The 26,846-nt window shown below is 45.4% G+C and overlaps 1 protein-coding gene across 1 annotated transcript in view; it reads left to right on the plus strand.

The window, feature by feature from the left end:
* The window catches only part of CAP2 (cyclase associated actin cytoskeleton regulatory protein 2), a 317,746-nt gene extending 301,502 nt beyond the window's left edge, over positions 1 to 16,244 (plus strand). The window contains exon 13 of the mRNA XM_029590710.1: positions 13,722 to 16,244. Coding sequence (XP_029446570.1) covers positions 13,722 to 13,805 — 84 coding nt within the window. The 3' untranslated portion in view covers positions 13,806 to 16,244. The remainder of the gene's footprint in view (positions 1 to 13,721) is intronic.
* The last annotated feature ends 10,602 nt before the right edge of the window (positions 16,245 to 26,846 follow it).

Raw genomic sequence — 26,846 nt, forward strand, 5'->3', positions numbered from 1 at the left:
TTTTTTGAGCTACTGTTTCTCTGAACTTGTCTCAGAAAAAATGGTCATCCAGGCAGAGAACATCTGCAATTTGTCATGAACATCAATACGCAGGCAACTGGCTCTCAACCAAGCCATGTGGTGTGCTCTGAGGGAGACTGATGAGGCACGTGCTATGGTATCAAATGCTTTGAAGACAAATTGATTATATTCTTCAGCATCTAAAAGTGGTTGAGGGTATGTGATTCTGCCTTCACTGGCTAGAAGAAAGGATTTCAGTTTTTGAATACAATTGTGTAAGTATTGAACCATGTAGAATTATGAATGTTTTTATGTGAGCCACTAAGATCATTGGATTATGCGGCATATTAATATTTTTAAGTAATGGTAAAAAAAAAATAATAATAATAATAAATAAATAAATTGGTGAACGGAGATTTGTGTATTAAGCATAGAGCTTTGTAACATCTTTTTACCAAATTTGTTCGGTAGCCTGGGATCCTTTCCTGGCAGAATATTTTAATATATACTTGTTTTCTTTGCTCTTTTAAAAGCCAGTTCTATCACAACTGATTGATGGGGTAATTGCACTGTTCCAAACCCTGAGAATTATTGTGCTCTATTCTTGAAGTCTAGTTTTCTTGCAACGGGGGCACAGGAAATAGTATTTTCCCACATTCTAGTTTGCAGTTATTGCAGGATATCATGGATCGGGATTGCTCTGCCGTTGGTGTTTCCAGAATTTGGAGGAGGCCAAAGACATTTGCACAATGATGTTTTTTCTTGTGTACATTAACTCGAGTGCTTTTCCTAGCTTGTCCAGAAATCTGTAGTAAGAAAGGTCCTCCATGGAGACAAGTGTCCTGGATGGTGCGGAAAAGGATCAGAAAGGATCCCCATCTTCCCCTTTTCAGAGCCTAGAGGAGTGGGAACACTGATCCAGGAACCCAGTGATGAAGAAAGTGACTGAGGAGGGTCCTTGGTCACATCGGAGAGGTATACTCCTGGTAGACACCCTCACTGGCTGGACACCATTGCAAGTGAATGCTTGGACTTAGAACCACCTCATGGGGGTTCTGAAGGAGTTTCCACCCGAACCAGGGGTACTAGGACTCCTTATGGGAGGTAATCTGATAATCAGGAAAGGAGAGGTTGGAAGCGACCATCCTTATCCCTAGCCGCTACAGAGGTAAAAAAATCCTTCACCAACTTCGCTATCTGGTCGTGAGGCTCATGTGCCCCCTGTCCTGGTGTGGGCGGTGAAAGATCATCTTCTGATACCAGAATGGAATTTTGCACATCTGGGTTCTGCAAAATTTGAATTAGATGTGACAGATACCATAGAGTAAATGGGATCTGTAGTCTCCAGGCATAGCCCTTGTTCCATTAATCTTGTTGGTGTAAAGGTTTTGGTAATTGGTGGGATTAGGGGTATCATATACCTTCTGCCCCTGTCAAAATTCTGTGTAGGTCATCATACAGCCAAATTGGAAGCATTGCAGCACGATGTGTCAATGATGGAGCAACCTGTCTTGATGGTAAAGATGTTGAGGTCCAATGCATTTCACTTTCCGGGGCTTGATGTGTCAAGTGCCTCAAGGATTTGTGCGTCGACAGTGCCAGTGCCTTGTGCTTTGACAGTGCTGAGGACTGTCAAAGCACCAACAGCACCATAGACTTTTGTTTTGGTGTCGGGGCCTTATGTTGAAGGCACCAGTGGACCCAAGGCTTGGTGGGCTTTTTGCGTGCCAGCTGCTCCAGTGGCTGCAGTCTTCTTTGACACATGTTTATTCGCCCCCGAAAATTCAGCCTGCTCCATCAGTAGGTAAAATACTTTTCAGGAGCTCCTGCTCAGCTCAATTCCCAGGGAGGCAGACAAGGCTGCACTTTGGAAAGAGGTCTGACTGCGGCTTTTGAGAGACTAACACAGTTCCTCCATTTTCCAAGGCCTAAGTCTTTGAGTATGCAGGGATGTCCATCCATAATGGTAACAGTTGGCCTGGTCATGGTCTGGTCCAAGGCAGTGGTAGCAGAGGTCATGCCTATCAGTAATAGACATTCTTCTACTGCAAATACAGTGTTTGAACCCACTCAGTGTGAATTTCTTCTTACCAGACATGGTGAAGAAAAAATATTCTTAACTTTTCTTCTTTTTTTTGTAGTACTGATAAGTTCTGTTTGGGGACTGCTGAGGCAGCGAAGCAACTTTAAAGAAAAAGATTTTCACAGAAAAACAAAGATAGTAAGAGAGATACGTCTGTTCTGGTGCTTGGACGAAAAAAATCTGAGAAGGCTCACAAAGCAACACCCAAGCGGGAATTCCCACACATGCTCAGTAGAGCAAAAGCTCTACTTGCTAAGAGAGAGAGGTCTGTTCAGTGCCACCAGATAATGTCACCCCACATGTCATAGTTAATTCAGCCCTGCTTGTCGATGGAGAAGTCACTGTGATAGACTGTGCAGCCAGTCACTAGATTTACAACAATTTGCCACTAGAGGGAGCACAAGGAAACTTACTGAAGATCAGACAGGAGGTGAGATCACAGTGGATAGGGGTCTCTTGGGATATGCAGTCTTCAGGTGTTCAGAGTTGACTGGAAATGAGGTTATAGTTTAAAGGTGCCTCCTGAATGTGTAGTTTTTAGGTATTCAGAGTCAGGAGGTCAATTAAAGACAATTAACTAGCTAAAGCCAATTAGGAAAGTTGCAGCTGGAATGAAAAGCCAAACTTGGAGGAGAAACAGAGCAAGAAAGGGGGCCTAAGACATCAGGAGGACAAGGCCAGGGATGTGGCTAGGAGCCAGAGGATGGAGCACACAAGTAGAATCTCTGTTCATCTGGTTGTCAGTGGGCAGCTAGCTGCAGAAAAGCTAGCAAAAGACAGGCTAAAGTGCTGTGGTTGAATTCTGCAGGGTGAAGAGTCAGACTGGTCTAAGATTTTGTTGTTAACTGCCTGTTTAAAGTGCCTTGCTGTAAAGCCTTGAATAGAGTCCTGAGCCGGCAGACAAAGACCCTAACTGAAAGCAAGCTGTGAAGCTTGTTCAACTGTTCAACTGTTCAACAGTTGAACAAGCTGTGAAGCTTGTTCAACTGTTCTATGTAAAGCCCACTACTCTTTTTGGGCATTTAAAAGTTGTATGTAAACCGGATTGATTTGTAGTTCCTACAAAAACTTCGGTCTATAAAAATTAAAAATAAATAAAATAAATAAATAAATAAGCATGGAAAAGGATAGCATAAGCCTCCTGCCTCAATTCTGGGATAGAGCTTGAGTTCCTGTCCTGGAAGTCCTCTGCAACTCATTGCAGGAACCCCCTTTTCTAAAGACAGACCGTGTCAGCACTATGGAGAACAATTCACTCAATTTGAAGCCAGAAAGTAGGCGAACAACTGTTTGGGATGATCAGTGAGTACAAAAAAAAAAAAAAAAAGCAATCACTCTTCCAAGCTGAAGCAGAGGCTACACCAGAGGTTGAATAGTGGCAAACTGGGTGATAATCAGGCCTGCGCGGCTTTAAGCTGTGGAACATACTAGTTGCCTCGTTTTCCTCTGCATAAGCCTCATTATCCCATTTTGGATATACATAGTCGCTCAGCTGCTATCAGTCCTCTATAGGATAAGGCAAGGAAACTGCACTGAACATGCTTAAGACTATGGTGTCTGCTCAAATTAAAAGCAGGAAGCCAAAAATGCATGTCCACGCTTTTATCTCTGCACCCACCTCATTTGCACATTTATTCACTCCAGTACCATATGAATCAATGGGAGAAAACCCCAGCACATGTACACATGTAGGAAAAATATATTTATTACGGTCAGAAAACAAATCGCTAATGCCTTAGCAAGCTGCAGTGCATGGGGAACTGCTGGCCTGCAGGGCCGACTTGCATTCAGATGTAAAGAAAATAAAAAAATGTATTATCTGTTCTTCACTCATACCTTTCATCTCTATGAGGGACAATATTCACAGGACATAAGCCATACACCTTTCCTTTACCTACATCATTCATTCCTCAACCACCACACTGTTGTCATAGCCTCATAATTTTACAACCTTCTTCCACACAGACCTGCAAGACTTAGGGACATATACCACGGGAGGCTGCACCACTTACCCTGTATCCCCAGCAGTCATGCCATGATAGAAGGGTTCTGCCTTTATACATGCCATACCTGTATGCATCCTGTCACCATCACACATAATGACTGGCATAGTGCCATCTAGGTTAGGATATAAACCAGTACTCATGGAGGTAACCATGTTGTATTCATACCAGTGGGCACTTCTGGAGGCTATAGTAAGATTGTCTCCACTATTGTCACCACTCACTCGTTTTGTCCCTTCTCTAAAGTCTGCTATTAAAAATCACCAAAGAGCACAGAATGCCAAACATTTGTGCAAAGGCAGCACAAACACATATGGGCCTTCTAAATCAATGCCTTAGCGGTGGTGGCGGACACAGTAGAATCATGCAGGCTTCCCACAGACATGCCGTTCGCCTCAGCTATCAGCTTCTCCACCCCAGCCATCACTGTCCAGTCTTCCTTCAACTGGTTGTCCAGGACAATTACTGGAAAATATAGAACTACCATTGGTGTTTCCTCCTGCCAACTTCAGTAAGTCTGGTATATCTTGTCTCTTTTCTTTCTGTGTAAGAAGGGTAAAGTCTGCACACATTGTTGATGGCTGCAAGGTGTATTTGCTAAAGTAAGAGTGAGTTTGTTTCCTATACTTACACTTTTCATTACACTTGGTGGATTCAATCCATTAATGAGTGGTTTTTTTTAAACACTGTTTTCCAGACTGACCCAGACCCTTTGAGGCACCTGCTCCTGGTCCAGGAATCAGAGCAGGGCACTCTGCTTTCCAGATATAACGAGGCAGAGGTGGAGGGGGATGGGGAGGGAACTAAGGCTTATGGACTAGGGGTATGAGGGCCCACAGGGCCAGCCTGGATGGTTGAACAGATATTTCTTTGGAGTACTGTGTTCAGTTCTGGAGTCCATGTCCCAAAAGGGACAAAGAAAGGATGGAGGCAGTCCAGAGAAGAGCGATAAAAATGTTGTGGGGTCTTTTTGAGAAGACCTATGAGGAGAGGCTGAAGGATCCTAATATGTATACCCTGGAAGAGAGGAGATGCAGGGGAGATATGATACAGACCTTCAGATACCTGAAAGGTTTTAATGATGCACATTCGACAAACCTTTTCCATTGGAAAGAAATCACTAGAACTAGAGCTCATGAAATGAAACTCCAGAGAGGATGACTCAGAATCAACGTTAGGAAATATTTCTTCACGGAGAGGGTGGAGGTTGCCTGGAATGCCCTTCCGGAGGAGGTGGTGAAGACGAAAACTGTGAAAGAATTCAAAAGGACATGAGATAAACACTTTGGATCCCTAAAGGCTAGAGGATGGAAATGAAGAAAAGAGTGCATGGGAGTAACTTGCTGGTGTGGCAGTTACTACCCTTAACCAATAAGCCTTCATACTGTTGATGCAACTCCATCATGGCTGTCTGTTTCAATGGCAGGGGGAAAAGGGGAATTGGATTCGAACAGCAATGAATGAGGGCCCCGGCTTTTATGATGTGGGGAAACAAGAATGAGGGTAACTTGCTGATGTGGCGGTTACTATCCTTAACCGATACGCCTGATACTTTGATGCATCTCCAACATTGCTCTTTGCTTCAACGGCAAGGAATAATGGAGAATTGGATTCAAACAGCAACCAACGAGGGCCCTGAAATTTATTGTCTGGGAAACTGATAAGCATGGAGGTAACCTGCCCAGCTTGCTGGCCAGACTGGATGGACCATCTGGTCCTTCTCTACTGTCATTTCTATGTTTCTATAGTGTTTGTTTGTGTGTATGTATGCATGTGTGCAAGTACCTTATTATCTGGTGCCTCTCTCTATGTAGTGTGCGAATATGGCACCTGCTGTATTCTCCTGTCATGTTTGTGTTGTTTGGTCCAATTTGTCCAGCATGCATTTTACCTTTGTCCTCTACTGTGCTTATGTGTCTGTATGGCATTGTTTCCTTTCTGTGTTTTGAGTGTAGTCCTCTGTTGCATGCATTTTAAAAACACAGTAAGCCAGCACGCAGAGAAGTTACCCAGATAACATCAGCCAAAAATTCAGCGGCGCTTGACCAAGTAAAAGTGCTGCTGAATATACTCATCTAATGTTACCCAGATAAAGTTATCTGAGCAACTTTGCTACTCACTGGCTTACTGAATATTTGCTATAAAAAATCCCCAAAACCTAGTTGCTGAGCAATGGCTAATTTGCCTTCCCACCCCAAGATGATGTTAAAAATGTACGGGCAAGCAGATCCAACCGCCCCACAATGTATGCAATACTTGTAGCGTGGCCAAGCCACACCCTACACTCACCCTCAATAGAATTTAATATTGTCTATGACAAGCAGCAGTATTTACCCCTCAACCTGTACTTTTGTAAAATTATGCCAAAAATCCCCATCCTGCACCCCAAACTTGAACCCCCCCAAATTGTCCCAAAATAAAAGCAGGAGCAGGAGAGGATGTTACCTGCTCTCTCTCTCTACTGAATATTAAGTGTTAATTTATGGACTGCGCTGGGGACCAGAGCCTCTCCTGATCCCATACTTCTTTAGGACAGTTTTGGGGGTTCAGGGGTGTGAATGATTGGGAAAGAATGTTTTGAAAGCACAGATTAGGCGGGATTAATCAGCACCGCTCATTGCAGGACAATTTTAATTTATATTGGGGACGAGGGGCAGGGGTGGAGAGAGAGTTTAGCTTGTCCACATTATCAGTGTTGCATTTAATGGGAGCAGGAGGGGAGGATTGGCTGCTGCTCAGCCGCTTGTTCTTTGGGGCTTTATATTATCCAGCTAACTTTAGGACAGGAATTTTTCCGACCAGAGTAGGCCAAATAACTTTATACAGCCAGCACTGAAATCCAGTGCTAGCCAGATAAAAGTAAGCCATGCCCCTGGATCAACCCTGCACTGCCTACATAAGAACATAAGAAATTGCCATACTAGGTTAGACCAAGGGTCCATCAAGCCCAGCATCCTGTTTCCAACAGTGGCCAATGCAGGTTATAAGTACCTGGCAAGTACCCAAACAATAAGTAGATCCCATGCTACTGATGCCAGTAATAGCAGTGGCTATTCTCTAAAACAACTTGATTTATAGCAGTTAATGGACTTCTCCTCCATGAAATTATCCAAACCTTTTTTAAATCCAGCTACACTAACTGCACTAACCATATCCTCTGGCAACAAATTCCAGAGCTTAATTGGGCATTGAGTGAAAAAGAATTTTCTCCGATTAGTTTTAAATGTGCTACTTGCTAACTTCATGGAGTGCCCCCTAGTCCTTCTATTATCCGAAAGAGTAAATAACCGATTCACATTTACCCATTCTAGATCTCGCATGATTTTAAAAGCCTCTATCAAATAAGCCAGATACTTCACTTTCAATGCACATCCAGCAAAGCTCTCTCCTTCAACGGCAGGGAAAATGAAGAAAAGATTATTTATATTCAGCATCAACCAACAAGGAATGAATTACATAGTCTGGGTAAACAAATAAGCATGGGTGTAATTTGCTTGTTACGGTAGCTACTACCCCGAATCAATTAAGCATGATACTTGATTTGGAATAAGTATCCAGCGCAGCTCACTGCTTCAGCAACAGAGGGAATTAAGTAAAGAGGATTTTTATTCAGACAACCAACAATGGCAGAATTGCATATGCAGGGTAACAAACGGGAGTAGCTTGCTTATTACAGCGGTTACTACCCCAAACCAATTAGCTAGATACTTCACTTAGATGCAGCTCCAGCACTGCTGTCTGCATCGATGGTGGGGGTGGAAGGGAATTGGAACCAAATAGTTACCAATAAGGGCCCTGACCTCAGCGGTCAGAGTAACAGATTATGAAAACAAATAGGTGTGAAAGCTTGCTGGGCAGACTGGATGGGCCGTTTGGTCTTCTTCTGCCGTCACTTCTATGTTTCTATGTATCATATCCCCCCTCAGCCCTAACCTCTTCAGCCTTTCCTCATAGGGGAGGTGTTCCATCCCCTTTATCATTTTAGTCACTCTTCTCTGTCCCTTCTCCATCACAACTATATCTTTTTTGAGATGCGGCAACCAGAATTGTACACAGTATTCAAGGTGTGGTCTCACCACAGAGTGATACAGAGGGATTATGACATTTTCCGTTTTATTCACCATTCCCTTCCTAACATTATGTTTGCTTTTTTGACTGCTGCAGCACACTGAGCCAACGATTTCAATGTATTATCCACTATGATGCCTAGATCTTTTTCCTGAATGGTAGCTCCTAATATGGAACCTAACATCGTGTAACTTCTGCATGGGTTATTTTTCCCTATATGCATCACCTTGACTCTTTCTTGTCCTGCTAAATTTTAACCATAATGACATAGCCCATTAAAATTTAGCCGCAGAGTGGGAAATTCAAACCTTGTGATTTACCTAGTGAAATTCAAATACTAGCTGGATATACCATTTTGAACATCAACTCATGCTATTTCTTTGTTTCCTGAATAGTGTCTGGCATGATGCTTGTCCTTTGTCATTCCTGCTTACATGTTATGTTTTTTTTTCTTCTGTTCATCTTCTTAGTGTAACTGTTACCCCCTTATATCTGAGTTTCTTCCACATCTCTTTTCTCCTGACCAACCAGTATATGCAGCAGGCTCTCCAGAGGGGCTGCAGTCCAGCCATGCTATCAGTGGTTGCAAGCAGGCATTTCCTGGCGCTTGCCCTGTAGCTGAGGAGATACCCTGTGTTCGAGATGAATTTGTATGTGCTACCTTCTTTTCATACTTTGCACCTGTTGCGTTGCGTGTGATGCAACCTGAGTGGTCAGCCTTTTTATTCTGAACTTTTAACCAGACATGCTGTGCCTCTGCTTTGGAGAGCAGCAGGAGGAGGCCCCCTGGAGGCGGAGGGAGGGCCCTTGATGCTATTCCATCCAGAGCCGCTAGACACCTGGCACCCTCCTTCCCATGCACCTCCCTGGAAAGAAAGGAAAATGTTAAACAACATTTGTCCTTTTTCTTTCTTCGAGAAAACATAAAAGCATTAAAAGTAAACAAAAAATATATATCATTTCCTAGTTTTAGTAATATGTGTGCATGAGTGATAGGTCTGCGTGCAGACGTGTGAGTGCACCTATACAAGCTAGCTTGTGAGAGTGACTGTGAGAAAGCTGAATAAGGGGAGGGACAGGGCAAGGTGGATGTGTGTGCATGGTGTGCCGAGATGCTTGTGCAGTAGAGAAGGGGCTAGCAAATCCACTTTTCAATGGGCAGTTGACACAATGAGCTGCGTGCATCGTGGTATGGTCCCATCATTAGTGTCAGGAAACAACTTCAAACTGGATTTCTTTGATGGTTCTGACCCAAGATATTTGTTTGTTTGTTTTTTTCATTTCATTCTGATGAAGTGAAAGGAAAGAGGGTAGCACAGGCCACTTCCTAGGGATTCCATGGGAGGAAAAGAAAAATACATTCTTTGTTCACCCAAAGGAAATAATGGAAGATACATGGACAAAGGGGAGGCCACCTGCATTTACTCCTGATCTGAGCTGTAGTACAACTATTTGTGATAAGAGGCCTTGGGGAGGAGAAGAAAAGCTGCATATGTGGAGGGGTGTATAACCTTTTTCTGGGACGAAAGCAGAGCTGGAAAGGATCCCAGAAATGAAGAGGTTGAGCAGGTTCCGCCTCCTGCTCATTCCAAATCTTTATTCTGACCCTTCCAAATATGTTTTTGCATGTTGGAAAGTGTTATCCGATAGCAGTCAAATATTCCCTGTTATGACCGTAGTTATGTGGGAAAACCAGATATTCACCTGCTGTTGGCCTTGGGGAAGCCAAGACCTCTGAGACTGATTCAGACTCTGTGCGAATGTCTTGCATTTCTCTGGCGTCATGCAGGCATGAATAAGCTATAACCTTTGGGCGACATGTGTGGTAGTACCAAAGTGTGCACACCATCTCATGAGTCCCTTAGTCTTTCTTCATCCAAGTTACTGCATGGATGTGTTCCCAGTCTCTTTTAAATGTTTTTCCTTTTGGATTAGATTTTGGCCTATTTTCTGCCTCAAATTTATCTTGTGACTCAATTTTCCTACTGCCACTGTCTCTGCAGCCCCTTAACAGAACTTTTCTGTTCTAGCAAAAAAAAAAAAAGAAAAAGGGGGGTTATGGAGATGTTAATGGCCAACAAACCTGCAGCTAGCAGTTTTAAGGCCTTTCTCTGTTGGTACCATATTTCCATTACAAAACACCCATTCAATCTGCTACTGCTCCCTGGGCCCAGATCATGATACTTCCAGTTGCTATAGTTGTGGTTGGATGTTCATGAGGGTGCAGCAGTATTGCATCTGGAATATGGAGGCTCTAAAAAAGCCATCGTTGGATAGGGCCCTAGAAGCCTCAGTGTGAGGCTAGGCAGCAGAGCTTTTCCTCCTTCTGGCACAAGGCCTCATTGGATTCTTGGAGCTACAAGAAGCCAAGGCTTTCTTCTCTTTCCCATAGGGCGGCAAAGACTCCCACCACTCCCGTGGCAGCAGATTCTGGATCCACCACAGATCAGGGACTGAGCAAGACATGGAAGATGATGAGGTGACAAGAAAAGCAGAGCACAGTCTATGTGAGGGTTCCACAGGAGTGGATTCTTCCTCGACTCCAAGCTTTCTCAGCACAAGTGCCTTCATCCTTTATGATGTGGAATTTGCCTATGGCGCCAAGCGATTTATCCTACTCGGACCCGATGCTAGCTCGGGCACCATCTGTCTCATCAATGTAGAGCACATGTTCCAGGATGCAATCAGCCACCTCAGCATTAGGTGCTAAAGCCCTTTCAGGCTCATCAGAGCTGAGCACCTTGGCATGTAAGAGCTCCATCATGAAGAGCAGAGCTATGGGGAAAATGGTGGTTTTACTGGCACCGGATAACAAGAAGCATTGGCACAGAGGGCATCAGAACACACTGCATCTGCAGTTGCAACCACTGTGGCTCTGAGCTTGTGTTCATTCTGCCAATATCAGCAGCCCTCAATGAGGATGAACTGATCTAGGTTTCTGCCCTCCAACTCTTACGCAGAGTCCCTCAGCCAATGGGAGTCCGATATTGGAGCTAGTGAAGAAATTCTTTATCTTCTTAAGTTCAGAAGACCAGAGAGAGAGAAATTGGAACTCCCCCTGTCCAGGATGGATGAACTTTTTCCACATAGTGGGGCCCCTCAGAGTCCCAAGGATCTATTCTTAGCGCTGGGATTGCAGCTCACCAGTTATACATGATATAGTATTTACATGAATGTGCAACCACTGTTATCGAATTGTCAAACCATGGGCATGCAGAGTTCCACTAAGCTATGGAAGATGTGGGGCAATGTGAGAAGCACTTTCTTTGCTACGTGTAAGAAATATTCAACTGCAGCCAGAACCTCAGCTGTTTCTGTAGGAGCCAGAAGTCTGAGTCTCATGTGGTTGCAAGCGAGTGGCCTACAGGAGGACGTACGCTGTATCGGGGAGAACTTGTTTGATAAGGTGCAGGAGATGATGGCTCTGATGAAGGAGCAGCAGTCTACTCTGTACTTGCTCTCTGAATTGATGGGAGATCAGCCAGCCCTGGCTAGGCACCAGTTCTTCATCTAAAAACATCCATTTTTCCTTCTGTCCTTTTCAATGTCATCAAGCTCCTCCTCTGCTATAACAACTGTCTGCTAGAGGTCGACAGAGGGAGAGGCATTAGCCAAAGGGACAGCAGCAATCCCAGCCTAAGCCTGGGAACAGTTTTAGATCATTGAGGTCCACCTCTCCATCTCCTCTGGAGGATCCAGCTCTTTTCTTTTTGAGTGGATCCACTAGGGATGTGCATTCATTGCATCCATTTTGGCATTCATCGCATCCATTTTCGCTGACTTTCTAGTATATGCAGGAAATGGAGAGCATGTGTGTATTTTTAATAATGAGATATATGCATACCCACCGTTTTCCCATGTGTACTAGGAAGTCAGCGAGGTTCACGTGTACCATCTGAATACACATCACCAAGGACAAGTGAATCCTGAAAACTGTGGAATATGGATACCACTTGCACTTCTCTTGCCCTCCTCTTCAGTTCCCTCTGTCTGCTTGTCTGCAGCTGGAAGTAGCCTCTCGCATTCAGCAGAAGGCGATCAAGCTTGTCCGATCTCAGGAGTATGGCCAGGGGTTCTACTCCTGGTACTTTCTAACCCCAAAATTTCAGGGGGATTGGATTTACCAAAGCTGAACAGATTGCTGGTCCAAAAGAGGTTCAAGATGAACTTCCTTCACACGATTTTCCCTTTCATTCAAACATGGAATTGGGCATGTGCTCCAGATATGAAGGATGCTTATGTGCACATTCCCATTTAACCCGCCGATCGGCAGTTCCTCAGCTCATGGTGAAGGATATTCACTACCAATACAAGGTGCTTCCGTTTGGTCTCTCAGCAGCTGGGAGAGCACATTGTCATGTTTTTTGCTTGTTCTGTTGGTCCTTAACAATTGTAATAAAAACTGCTGAATTACTTTGTGAGGCAGTGATACTCGTAAAAAGGGAAATCTGCTCACTTCCTATGATATCTCTGTGGAGATAGTATGCCCTTATCAGAAATCAGGTATATGTGGATGTGAAGTAGATTTGGAATTTGTATTCCATTCCCAAGAGTATTCCAAATACTTTTTGCATATAACATAGTATTACTGAAGTATATTCCCCTTCATTTGTCCCCCATAGAGCATAAAAGCCAAAGACCTGGGAAACCTCCTGTGCTTGTCGAAGGTTTTATCACGAAGTTGCCTTATGTGCCGCCTTGATCCTGAAGTACTTTAGCAGTGTACACATAACATCTCAGAAACATATTCACAGTCAGTTCGTGTGGATGAGAATGTAGTGGTTTTCAACACTTTCCTGTAAGACAGCTTCAGAAGCCAGCATAAGGAGTAATCTTATTATTACTCTGTTATAGTTAGATGTATATATATATATATATATATATATATATATATATATATATATATATATATATATATATATACACACACTGAATGATGGAAAATCGAAAGCGACTTGGCCGGGATTGCAGAGAAAACCAGAGCAAAAATATGGGTTCTTGTCTCCCACTTTTCCACAACTAGACTACGCCTTCCTCCTAGCTCTTCCACTGACTCTCACCTTGGGCAAGTTACTTTATTCACCCTATCCACTCACCCCCATGCCCCCCAACACCACCACTATCGCTGTGCAGTTTTCAGTCATTTCCAGCATTCTCCACCTCTCCTCCCTCTCCATGCATACGCAAGGGACAGACAGAGAAGGACAAAGCAATTTTTGTAACATTTCTATTTGATGATCATATTAATAGTTTGAAACTGCCTGAATCGGTGTTTCATGGCTTTGCGGACATATTTAAATAGTAAAGTGATAGAAATCTAGTGGGGGGAAGCTAGATATAACACAGTAGACTGCATAGATATCTGAAGTATAAGGTGAGGATTTTTTTGTTTGTGTGTGGCATAAAGTTTTCTTCCTGATGGTAATGAAATAGGGAGCCCTGGTAATCCCAGCCTGTCTCACTTCTAAAGTCCTTTGCAGTCAGGCAGAGCTAATCGTATCCTGTGAGTTGTCAGAGGAGAGCCTCTGTTTATCTAACCATCATTGTTGATTTTGTCCTTTTAACAGAGAGAATTTCCTGTTCCTGAGCAGTTCAAGACAGCGTGGGATGGGTCCAGGCTGGTCACTGAACCTGCAGAGATGATGGGCTGATTTCCTTCCATCACACTGCCTGCGCTGATGGTGAATGAGGAGAAAAAGACAACTTTAGGGAAGAAAACAGAAACACACACAAAAAAAAAGTACCTTATTGTAGTGGAACATAGCACTGCAGTAGGGATGGACAAGACAAGTCTGCATTTTGAAAACAATAATGCAGTGTTCTTGAAGATCCGCTTTAAGTACACATTCTATAAAGGGGTTGTGTTGGTTTTGCAGCTTTGCACACAGTTCCCTTTCGTTTGCATTATATAGTGTCACGTGAATGTAGGAGATTAAAATGATTGCACTCGCACTAGTTGGCTTCCAGCACTGCACACAGTAAGCCCTGCTGCTTGTGCGACATACTTTTTCACAATTACTGTTTGAAGCGCATTCCTTTTCCCAGTATGTCTGTCATAGTTTACAATATAAAACCTTAAAGGCTCCAAGATCTGCATTTAAGTAATTTGTTTACCAAGCAGAGAAAGCATATCCTAGTTTATGATTTTTTTTGTATCGGTCTCTGCCTTCAGTAGGTTGCAGGGAAATTTCAAATTTTACTAGTGAATAAAACCCCCAATAGAACATTGGTATAATATTATCACTGGATTTCTTTTCTCTCTCTTTCCATTGCCATATGTAGTCATCTTTTTTGTGTGCTGTTCGTGCATTCTTATTACGGTCGTTGCTTGTGCCAACAGTTTCATTTCTGTGCCTGGTTGTTCCTCTGACCTGCTTTCTGCAAGTGAAGGACTGGGATGGGAGCAAGCCTTCCCTCCTGCAGGTCACCGGAAGCCTCCCTTTGCCTGTCTGTCTTATGGATTCTGGGGCAGAGGCATCCTTAGTGGGGGAGAAAGGGTGCAGGATGAATAGGGTGTGATGGGTCCTGAGCCCCGTGCTTCCACAGGTGGCCCCGCCCCCATGCTGTCTGACATTGCCTGGGAATGCCGGTGGGCCAGGACCAGCGGGGGCCTGCATGGTGTACATATTAGCGCTAATCTAGCAGGTACGGTTTCCCCACCACCACCCACCCTCAATCTTTAATCTTTGGTGGTGAGGATCAGACCCACTCTTGCTAAATTGCCCTGGATCCCACACCTCCACTAGGGTCAGGCCTGCTTATGACATTTCTGCATTTCATGATCCTCAAGAGGGCAGTACTCTGACAGTATATATACTTCTCCTAGGGCAAGCAAGATGGTAGTCCTCACAGTTGGTCCTCACAGATGGGTGACATCATCAGATGGAGCCCGGCACGGAAAACTTTTATCAAAGTTCTTAGAGGCTTTGATTGGCACACTGAGCATGCCCAGCATGCCACTATCTGTGTGTCCACGAAAGGTCCACCTTCAGTCTTTTTTTTTCCCGCTGTGCTAGTTGCCTGGCATTTTTTGGAGCTCTCTAGTTTTTGCTCTCGTTTCTAGTTTTTAAAGCATTTTTTCTCCACGTCAGGTCTCACTTCCTCCAGACAGTGTCCCCTCGGCGCGGCAGGTTAGTTTTACCATTTCAACCTTTTCCCGGTCGATTCCCGGTGGGTCGCTTCTCTGTGACCGCCGACCATCGACCGCTCACTGGCTCATTTTCATGGCGTCATCCGGTTTTCGCTGATGCCCCCAGTGCCCGCGGACCATGTCCATCACAGACCCGCATGAGGTTTGCATCCTCTGCCTGGGGGCATCGTATGACGTCCGAGGGTGTCAGCTGTGTGATCAGATGACCCCCAAGGGCCGTCGTTCTTTTAAAAAAAAAAATCTGCCTGCCAATCGCAGGTTCGAAAACGGACGCTCAATTTTGCTGGCGTCCGTTTTCCGAACCCGCGGCTGTCAGCTGGGTTCGAAAACCGACGCTGGTAAAATTAAGTGTCGGCTGTCAGACCCGCTGACAGCCGCTGCTTCCACTAATAAGGAGGCGCTAGGGACGCGCTAGTGTCCCTAGCGCCTCCTTATTAGCGCGGGCCCTAATTTAAATACAGAATCGCGCGCCCAGGAGAAGTGCCTGGACGCGCGTCGGGAGAGCAGGCGCTCAATACGGAGCACCTGCTCTCCCGCAAGTTTTTTTTGAGTCTGCCTGTAAGTTAGCTGACTAAATCATCCTTATCCAGTTAAGTCTGGTCATGCTGAAGAGGAGTCCTGAAGTTAGTCGGATAAGTTTATCCAGCTAACTAGGACTTCAATCAGCTATATTCAGTGGAATGTCTAATCTGCAGCTCTCTGGCAAATATCCATTGCAATCTGTCCGGCTACGTTTAGCCGGATAAATCATACGACTGTCAGCACTGCTGACAACTGACCTCAGTCTGCGCAGAAAAGGCCAGGTAAATACAACAGTTTCCTGTTGGAGGTTGTGGGGATAAGAATTGTATTGAAATTAAAAAAAAAAGCATAGGAGAAACGCAGAGGATCCTCAGCAGCAGGGAAAAGAGGTAAAAGTAGAAATAAAGCCAGTGATAAAGCAGGGTCTACAGTCTTATATGGGTAGGAATAATGGCCAGATTACATGGGCTTTGCAGTTTTTATTGAGTTTCTGCGATTCTGTTACTTAGTTATGGTACAATCCAGGCCAAAAAAAATAATTAGTAAACTTGAGCACCAGCCAAACGTTTGGGGAGCCATGGTAAAAGTCAATTATTTTTTTGGTCTTTTTTTTTTTTTTTCCCTTTTGACTATTTTTCATTTTTGTTTTGCCTGATTGGGAGGGGGTGGATTTTGCCTCTCTCCATCATCCTTTTCCCTTCTCTCTCACCTTCTTTCCAGTTGCAGCAGTTCCAGATCTGGTCCAGTGGCAGGCATCAGGTACCCAACTTGTCGCCTGAGAGTTTTCCAGACCTAATTATGACTGATTTGAGGTTTATCATTAATGAGAATGACTCTAGTTGTAGCAAAATTACATCACAGTGGCAGAACCCTCGCTATAAGAAAGCAAGGGTATAAAATCTTTAGATATGGGACATAGTGTTCAGCTAACAATTTTTTATGACTACAGAATAGCCGAGTAACTTTCAGGCTGCAGACACAATCCGCATAGGACTCCAGCCTTTCTTCGTAAAGATTCTAGCTTTATTAATTAACATAAGTTAGCACACACAGGGGCCGATGCAATACAGTGTGCTAATCCACCCCCTAATGCAATAGGAGGATTAGCACCTATTTAACGGGCATCCGACGCGGAGTGAATGAGTTAGCGCTCATCACATGCAAATGCATGTAAATGAGGCTATTACTCATTCACTCCAAATGTGAAAATATAAATGTGCGTCTCAGACGCACATTTATCGCTCAGCTATTAACGCCTGCCTGGAGCACTAAGGTCGCGCTAGCAACCCTAGCGCCTCCTTGCTAGCATGACCCCCTAATTTGTGTATTGCATGGCATTAAGAAAGCGGGCGCTGAAAAGTCAGCACCCGCTTTCCGCGAATAATATTGCATCGGCCCCACAGTAGCAGACTGCTTACCTCCAACAGGGTAGTCCTAGCTTTACCTCATGACCGAGAGGTTCTCAGGAGCTGCCTTCTGGAGACGCTGAGCCTCCTGTTCCCAGCTGGTCTCAGCCGCTTATCCTGCTCAGCAGGGCCTCGCCCACAGAGCGAGCTCTCTGTGGGGCTGACACAATAAAGTGTACTCAGCCTAGCACACAGGTAAACACATGGTCGGACGCGCATTTTGGTCGCGCTAGACTAACTCCTGATGCAAAAAGAGGATTAGCACGTCCAAACAAGCACATAGCTAATAGCACCCATCACATGTCAATGTCATGTAGCTAAGGATATTAGCTATTACCCCCCCCCCCTCCCCATGCAGAAAAACGCCAGTCGCCCTATTTAACGTGGAAAATTTAACACCGGCCCCGGAGCTAGCATTAAAGTCATACCGGGAGCTAAGGGCACATGAAAAAAAACAAAAATACTGATCTCTTTGGTTCCTCCTACATGGCATTGTTGCGATACTAAGATCTACTGCTTGTGGCGATGAACGTTAAGGAAAATGTGATGGGCTGACAACCAAAGAAAATTTCTGGGCGCGCAGAGCACACACACAATATACACGCTCTAGGCCGATGCCAAGATGTGTGTGTATTGTGCTTGTAAATCAATTGCAGGGCGAGCAAATGGACGCTCGTATTGAGTGCCCAGTTTCCTGCTGCGCCCACATCCACCATCCCTGGGCGCTCTATGCATTTGAGCACTAAGGATGCACGATTTCTCCCTAGCGAATACCTTTTAGCACGGCAGCTCATTATAATGTAGCATCGGGTGCCCCAGAAGTGGTGGTTGTGCGAGCATTAGGGAGGCAGGCGCTCAGTACGAGCACCTGTTTCACCGCGTGTGATACTGCATCAGCTCCTATGAGTTTTAAGGTGGACCAGGCTAAATACATGGTCTCATACAGGTTAAAGGGGGGGGGGAGTGTAGGGCCACTCCTTTATAATTAGCTTTTGCAATAGTCATTAAAATTATTAACTTAAAAAAAGGTTTTTGATAGTTTGTCTGACAGTATAATCAAATTTAGTTTAGAGATGTGCTAAAATATTTTGATATTGGATGACAGATGAAAGCCCTGCCTCAAATTCAGGGATTATTCCCCACAGGCTGGATTTATTTTGTGATAATAAGAACCCCTTAAAAGCAGCAAATATCCTGACGCCATCAGACATTTTTCCATGCCCCCGCCCCCAAGTTAAAAGTTCTTATCAAGGTCCATGCCTGCAGATTTTCAGCACCTCATTTAATTTGTGTGACTGTTTTGTTTTACTTTCTTGAGTCACAAAACTGTCAAAACACACACAAAAAATTTCATAAACTAAATTATCATGAAACCTGAAGGTCATCTAAAGGAATTCTTGTTCTTGGATTATTTCAGATCTTTTTCCATCTTACATGATTGGGATATGTTTGTACATTCTTGGCACATATCAGGCATTGATTATACACCAGAGATGTAAAATCAGATACACACTTGCTAGGCTAGCATAACATAGCGCATCCACTGCACAGGTACATCTTCTTCATTATGAAGTATTTTATAAATCACTAATATGTGTACACAGTAACAGCAGCAAACAATTGAATGACAAGATTTTGTTACCCAGTGTTTTGTCCGTAGATGATATGTGGTGACTTTGGTACACAGTTTTCTTAGCTTCACTTGTATTCTGAAATAAAAATGGAACCATTGCTGAGTACAGTGGCTTTTTACGTTGTTAATTTTATTGTAATTTGATTTGATGTTGTTGAAAATGGTGCAAGTATGAGACTTGATGTCTCCCTGTTTGGAGGGTGATTTGTGCAGATTTCAGACGCCTTTGATTTCAAGCACAGCACTTTATTCTCCTTGCTTGCTCAACAACTGAAAAAAATATCTAAGCGTCAACTTCCTCCTGCCTGCCTACTGCCCCATCTTCTGGTCTTTCCCCAAAACATGAGATGGGTCACCCTGGCTTTCCTGACATAAAAATGTCTCACTGATCACCTGGCCAGGATCTTCCCTGAGCAGTACAAGTTTCCTCCAAGGTTTTCTTCTATTTTCTGTAACATCACTTGAGCTTGAAGGCAAGTTTGATTGTTGTGTTATAGATGGGCCTCTTTGGCAGCCTATTCAAAGCCTGTGGAATCCAGTGGCCTTTCACCCATGGTGATAACATGAAGCAGAACGTCCTGGCTGTTCATAAACACTAAAGCTAGCCGTGTTGTACGTCGCACCAGGCAGTGAAGTGGTAATGTGAAAAAAAAAAAGGAGAAACAAAATAACTTTCTGCACATGGAAACTTGTTAACTCGTACAAAGCGCTTGACTAGTTAGTGTCGTGTTTCCCAACCTTCTCTAGTTTTGGGCATGCCTCTATTAACAGAAATTGTTTGTGGCCCACCACCCTCCATGGAGCAGGCGGTGTCAACATGAAGAGGCCTCATATGGCCAAAATAAAAGTTAGGAAAGTGCTGAAAGCCCCATCAGTCTCTCTTCCAAACTTTTAAAACAAAGGGGAGAGAGGGGACGGAGACATGCATGAGCTCCTCGGAATAGGCTAGTTCCCTCTGTATAGAGGTGCAGGAGAAGGGAGAAGTCTGTGGTGCAGGCAGCAGGCTCAGTTACAGGGCAGGTGCAAGCTTTTTTGGTGCCCCGTGCTAACAATTACTGTGCTACACACACACACACACTCATTCATTCTCTGTCCAGGCCCACCAAACAAAACGCCCCTGCTCCCTTCAGTGATACAAACTTTAAAAACTGACACCCCCACCCCCAAACTCATGGCTGGTGCAAGGTTATTAGGTGGCCCAGGTGAACCTTATAGCCTTACACAATGCTCCCCCCTCCCACCCCATTACACACACACACAGTTAAGATGTATGCATTATATTTCACACCAAAAAATATCAAAGTACAAAGTAAAATATCACTTTACATTATATTTACATGCACTGCTGTGATAGCAACCAGAAATCTCTCACACACACACACACAACCCAGGCAGGCTCCCATTCTCTCTCACTCACACACACAACTTAGACAAGCTCCTATTTACACCCCCATACTCCAGGCAGGCTCCCACTCACATCCACCCAAATCCCAGGCAGTCCTCCCACTCTCACCCCACACATTCCCCTGCCCCATCCCAGGAAGACTCCCCATTCATGCATATGCTTGCACACATACACACACACATCCAATCCCACCCATTCCAGGCAGGTTCCCATTCACACACCCATCACAGGCAGCTTCCCATTCACACACATACATACATACATATATGCAACTCAGTCAGGCTCCCATTCACACACATACATACACAAATGCAACCCAGGCAGGCTCACCCACCCATTCCAGGCAGGCTCCCATTCACACACCCATCACAGGCAGCTTCCCATTCACACACATACATACATACATATATGCAACCCAGGCAGGCTCACCCACCCATTCCAGGCAGGCTCCCATTCACACACACATACCCCCATCACAAGCAGCCTCTCATTCACACACACATGCAGACCAGGCAGTCAGGTCCATGGGTCATTCTTCCCCCCTCTACTGCTGCTGCCAGCCTGTACCTTCTTTGTGGAGAGCGAGCAGCCGTACTGCAGCTCTCTTCATGTGCTGGCCCTGGGGTAATTCAACACTCACGGTGCTAGCACTTCCTGTATTCTCATCTCATGCTTCACAAGATGAGAATACAGGAAGTGCCTAGCACCGCGAGTGTGTTGAATACCCCAGGGCCAGCACATGAGGAGGAGTTGTCGGATGGGCTTCCTCTTCTGCTGTGGCCTCCTGCTTTTTCTGCTGCCAGTGGGATCTGGCCCACTGGCCGGCATCAAGGGCCTCCACTTCTTCCACCGCCGGTGGAATTGGGGTCCCACCGGCAGCCACCATGGGCCTCTCCCTGCTCCCAAAACCACCCCCCACCGGCTGTGCCGCCCTTGTGCAATTGCACGGTTTGCACACCTGGAGGTGCCAGGTCTGCTCAGTTACCTTGGCTGCCACATGTAGCTGCCAGAGCTCCTCTGTTGCTGCTGTTCCCAACACTCAGTGTGCCACACCCAATGCTCGCTCGCTCTCCCTGCCTTGCTCAGCTAGGGATAAAACAGGCTGAAAGAACTCAAAGGAGAAAGCTCAGGAGGTGGAAGATGAGGTGCTGTGTGCAAAACAAAGCAGTGCCTGACTCTTCATGCCCTACATGCTGCCCATTGATTACCACACTCAAGGGCTCATGCTGTAGCTAGGAAGAAGAGGCGTGCATGATTTCACATGTTCATGGAAAGGAGCTCCTACATGCTTTAAGAGTCACTGCTGGTGTCTTTTTTTTTTTGCTGTGAGAGGCTGAGAGCAGAGCCCCAGTGCTGTTTTGGATCTGAACAGGCAGATGTGACTTTTCTGTGACACACCTGATCAGGTCTGAAGCTATTCCAGCATGCCGTGGCACACTGGTTGGGAAACACTTATGGGTGAATTCTAAAAGTCCAGCATGTGCTCAAACCAGGAGATATGCGAGTATGTCTGGCCGGCACACATGGCGCGTGTTTTAAAAGGCGCCCGAGTATGCGTGTATCTCCCGGTGTGCACACAGATAAGTTGCAAAAAAGGGGCGGGGAATGGGTGTGGTCAGGGGAGGATATGGGGAGGATACTGAAACGCTGCTAGTATCCCTCTCAGACTCTTTTCTAAAAACACTAGATTCTGGTCATTCATACATTCTTGCCCTACTCGATATTTCTTCGGCATTTGACACAGTCAATCATAATATCCTTCTAGCCCTCCTCTCTCAAATCGGCATCACTGGCACTGCACTAAACTGGATCCAATCTTTTCTGACAGACAGGACATACAGTGTCAAGTTGGGATCCCAAATATCTAAACCAAGAAATCTGCTACAAGGTGTACCACAAGGCTCCTCGCTATCATCAACACTGTTTAACATTTACTTAGCACCTCTCTGTCAACTCCTAGCAAAACTAAAACTCCACCACTTCATATATGCCGATGACGTTCACTAATGCTCTGAAAACCTGGGAATCAGCCCTGGCAGAAATAAAAAAGCTTCTCACAGAAAACTTCTTAGCTATAAACACTACCAAAACTGAACTCATCATCATTATGCCACACAATAACATCCCCTCCAACACATCCCACCACTCTACTTCAGTTCTTCCCCTACTACAGCAAGTCCACAGTCTTGGCGTCATTATTGACAACCATTTCACTTTAAAGAAATTCATCTCAGCTACAATAAAAAATGGATTTATCAAACTTCACACACTAAAAAGAATTAAACCTCTTCTACATCCACAAGATTTCCGGACTGTATTGCAAGCTACCATACTACCAAAAATTGACTACTGTAACGCAATACTCTTGGGTCTCCCTAAAAGCTCAATTCAACCTTTACAGATGTTACAGAATGCAGCAGCTCGATTAATCACCAATACCCATCTCCATGATCACATAACACCTGCTCTCATGTTCTTGCATTGGCTCCCAGTAGCTTCTAGAATTACCTTTAAAGTTCTCTCCCTCATACATAAGTCGATCTATAACCAGGAGATGCAATGGTTCTCGGAGCAGTTTGTGTTCCATACCTCCAAGAGACCCATAAGACATATCCATCAAGCTAAATTGGCAGCCCCCCCAACAAAAAACATCAAACACGTGACCATAGCGGGAATCAACTTATGGAACAAGATGCCCACTGACCTACGTCTGGAGCCCTGCCATAAGAAATTCAAACAAGGACTCAAAACGTGGTTATTTGAACTAGCATTCACACAATGATATCCATTTAACTGAAATGCCATTCTATTTTCTACCCTCTCTCCCTCGCTCCGTTTCCCACCCTAACCTCATTCCCTCCTCAATCTCCTTCTTCACCTTACCTGCCCACCCTTCCCCTTATGATATTAAGTAGCTTTAAATAACAGAAATGTCTTCGGTGCAATATAGAAATTGTATCCACACTCAGAACCAGTATTGTTTTAGATACTATTTAGTTTTTGTGTTGGTTTGTTAAGGTTTAATAGTTACATCAATATTTTAATTGTATGTTATACTTTATTGGATGGTCCACAGTCTGTTCAGCCTGTTTTCCGTCAAAACTGTTATATGGAATTTAGTTTATTTAATACCTATTAATAATGTCAATGTAAAGCCTGTTGCTAAGTTATTGTTAAATGTAAACCGCGGTGATGTATTTCTTTACGTACTGCGGTATATAAAAACCCTTAAATAAATAAATAAATAAATAAATAAATATGGGCGTTCCGAGACTTTGACATTAAATGCACGCATAAGTATCTATGCGCACAAGTGCACATCGGGGTCCCCTGCTGTGTAACGTTACTACCTGCTATGGATGGCATGTAAGTAAAGAATCTAGGCTAGTCAACAGGTTTTAAGGGTCAGTGCTATTTAACCAGGGGGGTTTAAGAAGTCATATCCCTTACCTGGGCGAACTGGGAATGAAATGGGGAAACTGGTAATTGCATCGGCACGTGCGTCTACTAAAATCCCTTCCCTTACATGGTAGAGGCAGTATTTGTGCACACTCATATAAAATTGTGAGCACATGTACGCACATACAGCCTATTTTATACCAGGTGCACATATAAGCGCGTTATGTTAGAATATGGCTGTGGTCCTTGGTGTGAGCCGGGATTACATGCATAGATGTGTGCCCAGGCGGCAGTATCTAAGTTACCGTCCGCTGGCAGTAAATTTCAAAAGGATTTGCCTGCTTAAAATTGGGTTTCGCGTGTTTTAAATGGGCTTTTGAAAAGTGCTACAATATATGCCTTTGAATTGTCAATACCTTTTACATGTGTAAGTGCACTTTAAGCACATAAATGGGACTTTTGAAAATTGCTGCGATGGTACATTACATTTACACGCATAACTCCTTTGCAAATTACTTACAGGGATCGTAACTTTCAAGCCGGTGCACATTTACGCACATATGTTGGCCCGCACCTAGGGACACAGCCATTTTATAACAAACACATGCATAAGCATCCGTGTTATAAAATAGCCTGGCCACACGCACGTGCACGTACAAATGCCACTTCTACCGCATAAATCAGATTTTAAAGGGTTAACAGTGCGCTCCACCGGAGCATACTGTACTGTATCGGCCTGATATGCAATTGTGCCTTTCTTCCCCTCCCCCCCCCCCACACACACACACACATACATTAATGCCTTTCTACCCTCCCCGCTCTCCCAGTGACCCTTCTCCCATCCCCGAGTCTTGCTTTACCAAGTTCCTGCTCAGCTGGCAGGAATGCAGGGCCAGCACTTCTAAATGGCTTCTTCAGTTCAGATCAGCTGTCTGACAGACACGGAAGGGAGATTTGTTGGCCACCAACCCCATAGCTGCCAAGTTACTCAATTCCAGGAGGGAGATTTTAGGCCATTTGTGGATGTCTGACAATTCTATCCTAATGAATTATGGGACCTGCAACACTGAGTTCAGCCAGGAACTACCAATACCAACCACTGTGCTGGAATATAAATTCAAAACCAGGTCTGACCCTAAAGTTTCCCTCCTGGAACTGGATAACTTGGCAGCTGTGCAACCCTGCTCTTGAGCCAGTTGGGCTGCAGATAGGGGCAGCGCTGCCTCTCACTCCTTGACACCCCGACGTACTATAGTTTGCAGGGTAATAGTCGTGAGCAATGGTTCTTCTTCTTCTGTCCTTGACATGGCAGGAGCTGCACTGGAGGAGGGGCAGGGAGTGGGGAACAGGAAACGGCAGAGTCTTTTTTTTTTCGAGCCCCATAGGCTGCATAAAAAACAAACTGCAGTAGCCAGTAGGGTTGCCACCTGGCTCCAGATTTTCAGGAAAAGTTGACCCAGTCCTGGTTTTGGCCCGACTATTGGCATTGATTATAATTCTGGTGTCTTTATGGATTTAACCAGAACTGGATCAGCCTATCCTGAAAATCTAGAGCCAGCTGGCAACCGTAAGTGGCAGCAGAGAGGCACCCCCAGTCTCATGCTTCTGACTCGTACCTCTTCCTGCCCTGCAGTTGAAACAGCGGATTGCAATTTGAATCGGAGGGGAGGAAGAGGCTCTGGTTGCAGCAGGAGGAGCAGGACGGAAGTGCTACCAGCACAGTCGCTGCTTTCCTGCTACTGACCATAGAGGAGGGAGGTTGGGGGTGCAAAATGTGTGTGTGTAGGGTGGGGCATTTGTTGCCTCCCCATCTTCCCCTGCAGTATGTGTTACACGAGCCGGCCGCACGGCCACACAGTCAACCCCACTTACTGGCACAGCCCACTCTTCTGCAGCAATTCCCTGGCATCGCTCCGCATGCGCGCCCCCTCCCCCACTCAGGGCTCTGACGCAGACGCCAATAGACCCGTGCGCAGGCAGGCCTCCAGGCGCTAGCCCCACCTCTTAAAGGGGTCTTGGACCAGGAAGTGCCCCGGCCCTGGGAAGTGACATCAGGACCGGCATCCTATTTAGGCTTGGACCCCAGCAGTCTGCTTTGCTTTGCAACAGGTTCTCCTCCTTGTGAGCTGCTGAGCCTTACGTCTATGGTCCTGTCTTGTGCCCCCTGCCTTGCTTCCTGCCTCTGTGTTCCTGCCCTGCTACCGTCTCCTGTCTGGCTTGTCTTGGTCCTGACCTCGGAACGCCCCTGGATTCTGCCGCCTGCCTCTGACCCCAGTATTTTCCTGGACTCTGCCTGCTTCGGTACCTGGCTGACCTCTCCATCACCTAGTTTCATGGGATCTTCTTCATCAGAAACCCCACCTAAGTCCTGCCTGCCCCGGCACCCAAGGGCTCAACCCACGGGGAACGAGGGTGGGTGCAGGTGAAGGCCCAGCTCAGGTTCCTGCTCCAACCAGTTCCGCCTGCTGATGGCGGGGACCTGTGGGACTTCCCGACAGGTAGCGCTAACCTCGCCTTGGCTAAGGGTCTACACCTCGGCTGGCAACAGCCAACAGCATGAAACGGTGTCTCAGCCCAATGGTTCAAATGATTATATTTTTATTTGCCTGGCATGCCACTCCTTTAAACTGCAGGCCTGGGAGGCAGGGGGGGGGGGAGCAATGTGGGAGCCCAGCCTGGGCTAAAATTATTTTTAGGTCCATTGGGTCAAATCAACCATTGGGGATAGAGAGGGAAGCAGAGACTCACTCAGCGATGAACTGCTCCTGTCTAACTGAGCAGGTCCAAAACTCGCAAGCAGCACTTCCTGTCAGCTGATCTTGTGTATCGTGAGACCTACCTGCAAGAAGTGCCCCAGCAAATTTTGAACGTGTTCACGATGCTGACACCGATAGAAAGGAGCAGGCAATAGCAGCAGCCGAAGGCCAGGCTCCACTGCTCTTTCCGCTCTCCCACTGGAGTCAGGTCCTGCACAGTCAGGATACAGTCAGGATACAGTACAGTGCGCTCCAACGAAGCGCACTGTTAACTCGCCATTGGACGCGCGTTTTCCCTTACCCCTTATTCAGTAAGGGGCGGAAAATGCGCGTTCAACCTGCCAAACCTAACAGCGCCCTCAACGTGCAAATGCATGTTGATGGCCCGATTAGGCATTCGCGCATGATTCAGAAAGTAAAA

The sequence above is a fragment of the Rhinatrema bivittatum genome, chromosome 2 (genome assembly GCF_901001135.1).
Source record: "Rhinatrema bivittatum chromosome 2, aRhiBiv1.1, whole genome shotgun sequence".
In the NCBI taxonomy this organism is placed as follows: domain Eukaryota; kingdom Metazoa; phylum Chordata; class Amphibia; order Gymnophiona; family Rhinatrematidae; genus Rhinatrema; species Rhinatrema bivittatum.